Genomic DNA, 12,509 nt, shown 5'->3' on the forward strand with positions numbered 1-12,509 from the left:
CTGTGTAGAAAAGAAATTAAAGTATTTATAGCCAGTTTATGGTTTCAGTAATAGAGAATTCATAAGCATAGTTATGGTAATATAACTGAAACTTAGCTGGCAGTTACCTCTCTTTATATCTAAAGGAGAAAAATGAGGTTAGTTACTCAAAGTAAAGTCTGTCACTTAAAATCAGTGGACCTGAAGTTTTAGAGCCCTGATAATTCACATGGTACAGGAAGAAAAGTAAATACCGATTTCTTTGGTGCTCAAATATTTGCATCCAGACGAGCTCCTTTTGGAAATGTGGTGCTAATTATTTCAGTCGATGTACGTGGAGTCCTGCTAGCGGTTAAACATAAATGGTATTCACCAAGACCTCTTACTAACTCGTTATTCTTGCATCATTCAAATTTTTCCAGACCAAAATACCACACAGAAACTGCTTTGGTTTTATTTGGTTAAGACATTTCATATAATACAAACCCATCACCGATTAGCTCAATGAAGCATCTTTATAGATTTTAAAGGATTTGGGAGCTAAGAGCTAAACTGCACTAATTTAATATCTAGGATACAGAGTAATAGAAAGTCATTAGAGTGGATGTTTTGTTTTGAGATAAAATAGGTATTTTGGGTAAACTTTCAAGGATCATTTTTCTATTCTTTTGTCAACAACTCATTTATATAGAAGGAAGGCAAACCATTAAATATGTAAGTTATTTAAAAATAAAACTAAACTGTCGTCTACATGATGTAAATAGTGGAGTTGTACTTGTGGAGCCATTTTTCACTCTTAGTGACGGCTAAAAACACTTCGCACTACAAGCTATACTCACACATTTTATGTAGTGGAAGTGCTTTTTATCCATCCCATACACTCATACGCACATGGCTATATCAAAAAGATATCCTTGCGGACTCAAATCTCCGACTCTCTTATAAGCAGGTGAATCACTTGAGTATGATTGTTGTAAAACTTTAAGAAAAAAAAAAAAAAAAAAGCAGTGAAACACACCCAGAGTAGTTTCACATGTTTATTTTGCCCTGTTGAATTGGCCATTTAATTAAAAAAGTCACAAAATTGAGGATTCTTCTCGATTACAGAACCGATACAAAACGACATACTGTACGGATGCAAGCATAGGCGCATATACACGTACTGTACAAGACACCCAAGAAGTACACATTCAGGTGGAAGCCGGGAGCATGATAACACCATCTGGGTTGCAGAAATGACCAAGAGTGGGATTAACCATTTATATTTCCCATTTAGAAGCACAGTAAAGAACACGAGATAGGACACAGTATAGTGGCGTACACAGATACTCAGCCTTTTCCAATTTAAACAGGGACTCGACCACAGCTTCCTAGGTGAGGAAACACCTAGACTCATTTTAACCTGGTGTGGTACTTTTGAATTTATTGTTGCTTCACTACATTCTGAAGGCAAATCAAAACCAGGATACTCAGAAGGGTTGTTTACACATGTAGCGAAGGCCAACTTCCACTGTGCCGTCGCTCTTCTTTTGTCCCAGAGAGATGCTGGTGAGGTGGCCGCAATGACACAAATATATCCGCTCACAGGGCAAGCAAGAGGACGGTGGGTTCCCTTGGATGCTGATGGAGGAAAGAAAACAGCAAGGGGAGCTCTCTGGGACAAGAGAAGGAACGCAGTAATCTGTATTTGCTGCAGGTTGGCACTCATTTCCCACTAGATGCTAGAGGGATGCAACAACCGCTCAGCTGATCTGTCCCTTTCACGTCACCTGAACAGCAAGACCCAGAATTTTACCGTCCCTCTACGTAAATCCCCACTTTTTCAAAAACATCACTGCTTTCATTTATATAAAACATTTCCCCCATAAAATCTCAAAATAAAGTTGCTCTTAGTAGATGTAAGGACATTATAAGATTTTAACAAACTCGTTAAAAAAAAAATAAAAAAAAAATCTCACAGTGAACACTGGGAACGACAGCTGGACCTCCACCTACTCCCTTCACTTAAAATGTGACACAAATACAGCAGCTGGAACAGCAGACAGGTCAGAGAATAAGGTTTGAAGCACATGAGTGGATTGGACTGTTGGTTTAGTTAATAAAGCTGAACAAATAACTCAATTATCTCAGACTGTTCAGATGAATACTCACTTTAGTTGGGTATTCAAACACAAACACACACACACACACACACACACACACACCTGATTTTCTTATTAATCCCAAGTGACAAGCTATACAGCAGCCCCAAGTCTGTCCGTCGGTCAAGTTTGCCTCAGTTTGCTCGCGTGACAGATACAAGCAGTGAAGACACTTGGGGAGTCTGTTTAAGGAGACTACAACCCCCACTGGAATTCTGAAAAATCATGGAATTTCTCGGAAAACATCCACAGACAGATAACATGGGAATGTGATCCTCATCTTACTGCACTGGAGCGACTCAAACTGCGACTCAAAAAGGATGTAGTTTGTTTATCTAACACACAGAAAAACACCCCCACCCACACACCATAACAATCATTACGAAAAGAAACTTGGTCACATGGTCATGGAGATTTTATCCTCTTAAGATTTGAAAAATAATGCTCTTTTTCTTTTCTCCTCCTACACTCAAATTATATTTAATGGCACTCGGGAAAGAAAAAAAACAAAACACTGCTCCCCTGTTTGTTTAAACCAATAAAACAATCTCATCACTCTCTGCAGTCGATTGGCCACAGTCACATAGCAACCTGGGATCTGTGGAGTAGTGTTCAAATGCCCAAACGCCACCTCTCTCTACGCCCTTGCACGTAGCACTCAGTGGTATTGACCAGAATACAAACACACATCACTGGCACAGTTGGCCACAGTGTAAATGTGCCTGTGTGTAAGTGAGTGTGAGAGAGATACAAGGGATCATACATTGCACATCTAGTGGCACATCATTCTCCAGTCCTGATTCGGCCATTCTAATTAGTTACCTCTTCTGGACCCTTTCATCACAGAGACCTCACGCAAGAGAGAGAAAAATAAAATCAGCTATTAGACAAAAGTTCCCAAAGCTCACATTACAGTACTGTTAAAGTCTCATTAGACAAAACGAGGGAAAAAAAGGCAGAGGAAAAGAAAAGCTTACATCCAATCACCATTATTTCCAATAACTATATAGGAAAAAGGTTTGTGTCTCGATTAGATATATTATCATTAACATCATATTTACTATGATTATTAATTATTATTATTATCACCACTGTCATCCGTTATTTGTTCAGGGATCAAATAGGGAGGTAAGGGGATGGGAGAGAAAGAAAAAAAAAGAAAAAAAAGAAAGTCAGTCACTGGGAGGAAGCCTTGGTAGCTATCGTGGAGACACAGTGCTGCTGGAAGTTGGGTGACATAGAGTTGCAGCCCAGTCTCTGCAGCTCTTTTCCCAGCATGCTGCAGCAGCCCGGGGCTGGCGGGGCAGTGTTGGGTACCGTGGTGCTCACCGGGAGGCTTTTGGGCTGTTCGCCGGCAGGAGGAAAGTCAGGGTTGTGGCTCTGAAGCACGCTGCTGATGTGGTTAAGGAGGTCGTTGAAAAACTCGGGGACGCCCTCGTAACCTGGAAAGAGAAGGCAATATTAAGAAGAAGAAAAGCAGTGACTTCTGGCTGTGTGCTAAATAAACAATATTCTACCTAAATTGTTCTTATAAAGCTGCTCCTGGACACTAAAGGGAACATAAAAGAATTTTTTTCCCTTTAGTGTCCAGAAGGACCCTGAACTTCATATTACATTAAAATAAGACTCATACTTAAAGAGGTTTCTGAGGTCATAGCTCAAAAGAGCCTAGGTCTGTGTTCCCATACACCTTGCAAAAACAGAAGTCGCCCCCTGCTGGCCATTAGAAAGAATGCAGGTTTAAGGTTTTCTGCACAAGCTTCATGCTCTCTTGTGGTTAATAAAAAGCAGAAATGCAGTTAGCAGAACCTGTAGCTTAAACAGTTTAGGATTACACAGGTGAAGGCTGCTCTAAGGATGGATTCATTATAACTCCCAGTAAAATCGGAGGTTTATTTTCCACTTAATGAGCAGATACTTTAAAGAAGATGATTTATGTGTGTGTGTGTCTGTGAGATTGAGGCTGTGCCTACCTGGGAATGCATTGATGTCAATGACAGCGTGCTGGCCTGTTTGATTGTTGATGATTACATCGATGCCAAACAGGGACACGCCCAGTGCTTCTCGCAATGACCTGGACAATTCTCTGATGACATCATCACTGGGTGGCTGAGACACTCCCTCCACGTTCTCTCTCTGGGTGAAACAAATATTAAAATGTGCATTAGCTACACAGCCTTTAAAAGTCAGGGTTGTGGCCCTGAAAAGAACAAAGACATTAGAAAAGAAACGAGATGACATTTCATTCAGTGACATTTTGGACGTACCGAGGTCAAGTCTGAGGACGACTCTGGTTTGGAAACATTGTGGCTGTTGAAGAAAATGGCTCTCCTGTCTGAAGCAGAAACAAAGGGAAAGGGTGAGGCGGAATTTTAAAGAGTGTTGACTACACGAAACATAAGAAACTCCCAAAGAATTAGTTCCCAAATCACTTTTCCGACATCAATGGAAAATGTTCGCTCCATGTGTTCCTACCATACACTTTCATGTAGATCAAATAAAACATAACTGGTGAAAAATATAACTTCATTATTGAGAAACCTATTTAAGCCTAAAAATGTGACAAAAAATGCTGACCCGTTGAGATTAGTTCCTCATCATGTCCAATTATACATGTTCTCTTCCTGTCCCCACAGTGACTTCTACATTTTTTAAGGCTTTCAATATCTGTGACTAAAGGTAGGATTAATTATTGATAATCATAAAGGCTGCAAAACAGCAGTACTTAGCCTGAGGAACTGTAACCAATGCAAACAATCAGTTTAATATGTAGCTCATGATCCTGAACTAAACAGACTGTTTATGCAAGAAAACAACTTCAGAACAAGGCGGCTTTATTCCTGCAGCCTTATGTCAGACATCAGCTGTGGGTTTACCAGTCTGTTATTCAAATTTAAAAAATATCAGCAGGTTAGGGCATGAAGTGGAAGCAAATTATTAATTATTTTAAAAATGAACAACCTTGCCTGCCAGTTATACTGTTTGCTTATTTCCATGAACCCTCTGACAGTATGTTGTTTTGAATTTTCTCAATAGAGGATACACCAGACCGAAGGACCTTTTCTTAGTATTTAGATACTTTAAACACATCTTATTAAGGCTGCCATGCAAATGCTTCTGGGTGACTTCACTCAGTCGTTTTTCATTGGAAAGTTCCTATTTGACTGCAGTCCTGGTGTAACGGTGCAGCTGTCTAGATTTTCCATCATCTGCACTAGGTGGCGCCACAGTTCAACCATGGCCTTTAGTAAGTAAAACTCATGTTTTCTAAATTTGAATACCTGGTATTTAAAAAACAAACAAAACCCCCAAAAAAGAATGTAACTAAACCACACTGATGTAATTCTTTTTCATCTTAAAAAGTTTTCAAGTCATCCAGGTCGAGTCTGTGAGCTGAAGACAACATCATATCCTGGCGTGCTCAGACCTCCACAAAGGATAAACCAAACAGCCACTTCATAAATGCATAGCCCAGCCACCTCAGCAGAACAAGACTCGGCTGTACACCTGCACCTAAAGGATCAACAATACTGTCGAGGATCCCAGTATTCACTTTGTTTTGAACAAAGATGGTTTGAAAGAGCAGTAAAGGAGGCAGTTTACATGCACTGTGAATGGACCACTTTCAAACGGGACAACCTCCACTAGGAGTAAAATGCCCAGGACTGTGCATGATTTGTTTTTAGAACTGAAGAAGCCTCTTGGATGAGAGGTGAACCCTAAAGAACTGCAGTTGGCCATTTTTTAAACTCTCAAGACAAGTCTCTCAGTCATACCTACAATGTGTTGAGTGTTCCATATGCAGTGTTGGGGAGTAACGGAATACATGTACCGCCGTTACGTATTTAGAATACAAAATATGAGTAACTGTATTCCGTTACAGTTACCGTTTAAAAAGGTGGTATTCAGAATACAGTTACTTTGTTGAAATAAATGGATTACACTGCGGTACTTTCCTGTTTCATTTTGTCGCGGGTCAGGACTGTTTGGGTTTTGTTTGACAGCTACGTTCTGTTGTTCCAGGCGGCAGGGTTACGGTTGCCATGGTTACAGGGCGACGCTCTCTCTCTCTCTGCAACTGTGTGTTTCCTGGGTGAGAGAGCGCCTTTTCGTTGTTGTTGTTGTTGTGCTAAGCTAACAGGCAGAATGCTACAAGCATAGCTCTAAAGAATGTAGCATCATGGGCAGTATAGTCCGTGTTGCAGGGAGAATGGACTGCCATACACGTTATGGGTCTGTGAGCGCGAGGAGGGAGAAAAAGGCGAGTGGAAAGGTACGAGTTGTCATCGAGGAAAAACGGGAGCTGGAAGCATGTAAATATAATAATAACCACTGCAGCCAAGAAGAGTGCCTGACGAGCCCAGTTGTAAGTAAGCTATTAAGACTCGACTGTACACCGTGTTCGTGTTTTCCTCCGAAAACAATAAGTTCCGTTGGAGCAGCCTTTCAACGCCTCTCTCTGTCTGTCGCAAGAAAAGTTGACCCACACAACAAAGTAAAGCTATTTTTCGGCTACGAGCCGACAGGGACCCCGCCGTATTAGTCAGAGGTCCCTTTACTACAGTTTGGAGTCGTGGACTTTCAGTAATAGTAATAAATCACACAGCAATAGTACATTCACGTTGTTGTAAAAAGCATGATAATATATTAAGTAATCCAAAGTATTCAGGATACGTTACTGTCATTGAGTAACGTAACGGAATACGTTACAGAATACATTTTGGGGCATGTATTCTGTATTCTGTAATGGAATACATTTTAAAAGTAACCTTCCCAACACTGTCCATATGTTTACATCAATAGGTTACTCATTGGGCTCGGGTGAGGAATTTTCTTTGATAAATGTGACAGGAATGTATCACAACATTTTTACCTACGTTTTCTCTGATTTCTAACTTGTAATGATTAACATGAATCAGTGTTCGAGAGAAAGGAGTGGAGGGAAACTGTCCAAATAAATCTGCCCTTCGGCACGGCGAAGGTCGCGGTAATGAAATGTTCGGCGGATTGGCTCATTCATTCCCTGGCTTGATGGGCAAAGCTTCACTTTAAGAAGGAAGGCTGACTAGGACAGCCCATCTCTCACTTTCCAAACACTAACCCATACTTCAACCTTTCAAAGCACCCTTTCCATCACTTTCTAGGTACAAAACATAATGCATAGCTTCAGGCTGTGGGGGACAATGACCTAAGCGCTGTGCAGGTGTATTGCTGTGCTGTGGTGAGCTTTTCTGTTGTACCAGCATTCCAGGCTGAAACCAGCCATCCTGTCTGCATGGTTACACAAAGCGGACGACTACGCTGTCGGCAAAAATGATTTGCATGTGGGCCTCTGCTGTATCACATGCAAATACTGGAGTCGTTTGTGTCTGGGGATAACCCTTTATTCAAAGACACGTCATGGGTAAAGCTTTTGACATGTTTATGGAGAAAAACACTGCTGCTCTTGTCTAGTTTTGACAACATGTACCAACAGGGTATAACTCAATTGCACTCTGCTGCACCCCTTAAAAGGGCGAACAGGTCCAATCACAGGGACCATAAAGCCATTTTATGAGCTCTTTTATTGGGTAATTTGGAGAAGCTGTGCAGATTGCACAGACTGACCAGTGTGCCTGTAAGCAGCGCTCGGACTTCCCCACCTGTCACTCTCCCTCTCACTGTGTGTCCGTTCTTAACCTTACCTGCAGGTCCAGCAGGGAAGTTCTTAAGGGAAGGTCTCTCCACTACAGTGTAGGAGTCTCCCACCACGAACACTTTGTAAAGCACTGCGTTATGGTTGATGAAACTCTGAATCACACAAGGAGGCTTCACATCCTTCAGGTCCTCTTCACTGAAGATAATGGCCATCTGTGGGCAGGAGGCCACACAATAAATGACAAAGAACTTGACAGGAAACATTGAGGTCAATCAGCAGTTAGAGGCAGGTTAAAATCTAACTTCATTCAGTGCTGCTTGTGCCGCTGAAATTGACACTCCTGGCAAGCTAGCCAAATAGACTTAATGCCTCCACAGTGTTATACCTACATGAGGTATAACACTATCAGATTTTGCTGTTTGGACTAGAGTTAAATGACAATCCTCTAACAGAACAGGTATTAGCTAAAGCAAACTTTTGAGGGTGTGAGTGACCTCTGAATCCTGCGGGCCTCTTACCTCATGGGAGTTGGTGCCATGAGCCACCCGTGTTTTGCAAACTGTGGAAGAAATGAAGACAAAGAAAAGCGCAGAGTTTACAGCAGAGCACAAACCCTTAAATTTTTTTGTTATATTTGAGATGATGATGAACAAAGAAACATGGCAACAGGTTTTAAAAAAAAAAAGTGTGGTGAGTAGAAGGAATTAAGATGACAACAGCGGAGCTACTCACTGAAGGGGAATGAGAGTCCTTGCCTCTTGATTTGCTCCAGCACGTCTGGGCTGCACTCAGTGTTGAGGACCATGAATGGAGGAGAGCAAATCCTCTCATCTATATATTTAAAAAATTAATTAATTAATAAGAGAAAAAGGTGAAAGACTATATTAATGCTCAGGAGATGTGTACTCTTGGTTATTTTCACTACAGAAACTTATAAAAGTTATTGCTTTGTTTAATCCACAGTTCAAATTTGGAAGATTTAAGACATCAAACTCATTTTCTTCTGCAGTTTTAGCTTTAACATACAGTTTCAACATAACGTTTCAGCAACTCACATGGCTAACAGTCATATGCTATGACCTATAGTACTAGGTCAAAAAGTTATTTTTATAACTCATCCCTGTGATGTGTTTACACAAGAAACACAGCAGAGGCCATCTGGTACTGTCCTTCTGCTCCTTACAAACACATACGTTAAATTAATCATAGCGACTACTTGCTTAACCTTAACCACCACCTTTTTGTTGTTGATCCCTTTAGGGATCACAGCAGTGACTCATTACTTCCTATTCCTAGTACAGTCTTCTGTCATGTCACTTCTGTCCTTCACTACATCCATGAATCCTCTCTGTGACATCCATCTTCAACATCCTTTGTTCAATAAATCCACCATCCCTTCTCATGTCCAAAATACTTCTTTTATGTCCATAAAATATCTAAGTTCAGGTCACCACAAAAACCCACACAAATACAATGATGAAATATAGGAAAGCATCCAATTTAATGAGGAACTAAGGATAAACCAGCTGAGGACACGCAGAGTCATCGGGCACGTCACCTGATGGACTCACAGGCCTGACATTTCACAACAAACACACTTGCAGTTACAATGTCTTTAAAATTCTCCAGTATTAACCACAGAAATTCTGCTTCTTTTTCACCCATCTCTATATTTTTTGTCTGTTTACAAGTATTTTTTTTCATCACATCCTGCAGCAGCAAGTTGGTCAGTTCTGATAAGACTAAAAAATTTTAAAAACATCCTGCAGCTTTGACAAGCGGCACCATATCAGGACTGGGGATGCATCTATATTAATGTTTTGTATTCTGTAATTTCCCCTCCGCAGTAGGTATATGGGGGCGATAAGGCGGACGGGTTGGAGATAACGCCACAGGAAATCATTGGCTGGGCCAAAACAACAGCTGGCAAAATGTTAATGACCAAAACACAATAGAAACATGCCAGTCTTTGTGTGCCGTGGGCCTCATCAGTGGCAGGGCTCTCAGCTGATGCTAGTGCTGAGGTCAGGAGAATCTCATTTGCTTAAATTAAGTCCAGTGCAGAGTGCTGAACTCTGGGTGCAGTCAGAGTTTTACAGAAACCATGTACAAGTGGCCAAAAGGAACCACAGAAACAACTTAAATGAAGTTGTTGGAAGCAGAATTATCATATTGATGTTCTATGCTTTCACCTACCATCAACAGTTCTTTCAATAAAAAGACAAAAACAAACCAACAGAGGTGCATGTGCGAACAAAAATGTCCACAGCTGGTTTGGCTCCCCCCAGTACAGAGCTCATGTGACGTTGGGCTAATATTCTGGTACACTCACTACGAGCATCTACTCAACTTAAAGCTACAGAAGTTCCCAGATGTGCAAACTGAAGGAGAGCATCCCCAGCTCTGAGCTACTCATGAATAATTTCAGGAGAATCAGGTCTGTATATTTTCCAAATTCCTAGTGTATGTCTGTCCAGATTTGACCTTTGACCTTTTGGAAATAAACGACAATTTATCATTTTATTCCGTTATCCATTTTTGGGATATTTCATTATTAGGAGCATAGCAGTAATGCTATTGAGAGGTCACGCTGACCTTTAAACCACCGACATTGACATTCAAGAGCCCCGACCCAGTTGATTGAGATGAAAAGAAACTGATATGGGGATAAACCTAAAACATAATGGTGCTGGTGCAGAGGTGTTATATCAACTGTTGCTGTGCGAGGTGATAACGAAGCATATAAAGATGCTTGGTGTTAAGGATCCTCTTATACTGTTATTTCACAGAAAATTAACAGGCAACAATTAAAATCATACAATTGTAGCTAAAATAAGAGATTGTAAGAGATTCAGTGTAGTCTATAAACACGATAACTGTATAATTTTTCATTTCATGCATACAGGCATTTATGTTACTATATACAGTAGCTTCTTTAGCCAAAGAAAATGATGAAATAACCTTAATCTTACTGTACAAAACTAATATTGTAAACACACATTTCAGTTAAGACTGAGATTATGTTGCTGCAACTTTAAACTGCTGAATTTTTGCAAGCAGTTTTTCTTTAAATGTTTTTTCTTTATAGTGCTGACATTTCAAGTGCAATAACTCTACCTTGAAATAAAGTGATTTACATAGCCAGGCTCTACCAGTCTGATCCTATGACAGTTTTATCACATGCAGCGGTGATTCTGGTGAAATGTTAGCTACAGCTGTGAAAATAATGTCTTAATAACCCAGGAAAATCCTTTAGGTACCTCCATCTCGTGATGGGTCAGAGAAAAAGACATTAAACCTTCCCCTGCTCTGCTGCTGGCAAACATGTGTTTCCACACCATTTAGAAAACTAATTTTCAGGAATGCGTTTGATTTTTATGTCCAAAGAAAATAAATCTGGTTATTTAGAAAGACTTAACCACAAAGGGTTTATTTTTGGTTGCTTCAATACTCTTGTTCTCTTGTTCTGTGCACTACGACCTTTGCCTGTGAAGCTGGGACCATTCCAGGGCTGGCTTCATACCCGCCAGTGCTGGGAGCAAGCCTGGAGGGTTACCCATGAGTCATCTGTGCACTGCCTACAACTGTGTTCCCTTTTAGTGATGTTATTTTATCAGGTCAAGAACAGCATCATAATAAAAAGAAAAGCCTGATGTAAAAACATGCCCATTACATCACTGAGTTCCCAAAGATTGATAGTGTTACATTTGGCTAAACAAAAACCATCAAAAGCCCCGAGCCTTGTCAAATGAGAAAAGAAATTCAAGCTCCAAGTTCAGGTTTTATAATAAAAAGAGCAGAGACTGGTGGACACGAGTGAGTAGCCAAGTTTGTAACAGTGTGCATGCTTGGCTCTGGCTGACACTTTAGGGGGGAAGGAGGTGGAGGGGAGGATCAATCTCTGGCTCTGTCTAAACATTACATGCTTGCAGCAGACCCAACGGAGCCAAGGACAGTCTTTATGGGCCTCTACAATGGACAATGAGGTACTTTTTAAAGTGGGATTATACAGTTACGAAGTCTTCAGGATCAGGACATCCCTTATATTAAGTCATTCGTCCACTAGATTACAACATAAACACACAGTCAAATAAACTCCAAATGCATAGGCCTTAACCGGTCACTCAAGAGGAAAGAAAATAATCAAAAGGCCTGTTTTAACACTTAAACTCAGACGACACTATTCTCTTGTTTGGGGATTTAGGTATAGGGAACTACAGAGAGCCAAGTTTCATTATACTTGCTAAACTGTGGTGCTGTTTAAGTGAAAGGCTAGACTCTCTTGTTGCTATTTAGAGCTTGTTTCCTAGAAACCCGAGCATCCTCTCTTTGCTGCTCTCTTCTTGTCCCTCCAAAGCAAAGCAGCAGGATTTTTTAATATTCTAAATTGAACTGGAAACACGGCTATACCCTGAGAGCATTGCTTGTCTCAATGTCGTGCTCTAAGAGGCTTACGCTCCGATTAAAATTATGAGTCATTTATGGAAAAAAAAAAGAAAGAAAAAAGGAAAATGTGATTGTTTTCCCACAACATGCAAATCCAGGTATTATGTAATGACGATCAAAGCACAGTAGGGCAGGTGAACCTGACAGGCAGAAACTCAAGGTGGCACTCTTTGAGCTCACAACTGTTTCTCATTGTCATTCACAGAAATATCTATAATTAAATATTGATCACTTGCATAAACTGGCTCTGCTGGTCCTCACAGAGACAGAATAATACTGCAGCACAGGGAGCACAACTGGATTGT

The 12,509-nt window shown here is 40.6% G+C and overlaps 1 protein-coding gene across 2 annotated transcripts in view; it reads right to left on the reverse strand.

The window, feature by feature from the left end:
• LOC147307314 (inositol-tetrakisphosphate 1-kinase-like) overlaps positions 1-12,509 on the reverse strand; it is a 35,519-nt gene that overhangs the window by 144 nt on the left and 22,866 nt on the right. Inside the window, exons 6-11 of one of the 2 annotated variants that reach the window (XM_086273877.1) lie at positions 8,491-8,589; positions 8,277-8,317; positions 7,805-7,970; positions 4,388-4,455; positions 4,094-4,256; positions 3,450-3,562 (exon numbers count right to left, since the gene is read on the reverse strand). In XM_086273877.1, coding sequence (XP_086130003.1) covers positions 3,450-3,562; positions 4,094-4,256; positions 4,388-4,455; positions 7,805-7,970; positions 8,277-8,317; positions 8,491-8,589 — 650 coding nt within the window. Of the gene's footprint in view, positions 1-989; positions 3,563-4,093; positions 4,257-4,387; positions 4,456-7,804; positions 7,971-8,276; positions 8,318-8,490; positions 8,590-12,509 lie in introns of those variants that run through there. The other variant, XM_086273876.1, reaches the window with a different exon arrangement.

Source organism: Aulonocara sp. 'chitande type north' Nkhata Bay, linkage group LG19 (assembly GCF_057382095.1).
Source record: "Aulonocara sp. 'chitande type north' Nkhata Bay isolate Kocher_YH1m ecotype deep benthic linkage group LG19, A_spYH_male_GT1.1, whole genome shotgun sequence".
In the NCBI taxonomy this organism is placed as follows: domain Eukaryota; kingdom Metazoa; phylum Chordata; class Actinopteri; order Cichliformes; family Cichlidae; genus Aulonocara; species Aulonocara sp. 'chitande type north' Nkhata Bay.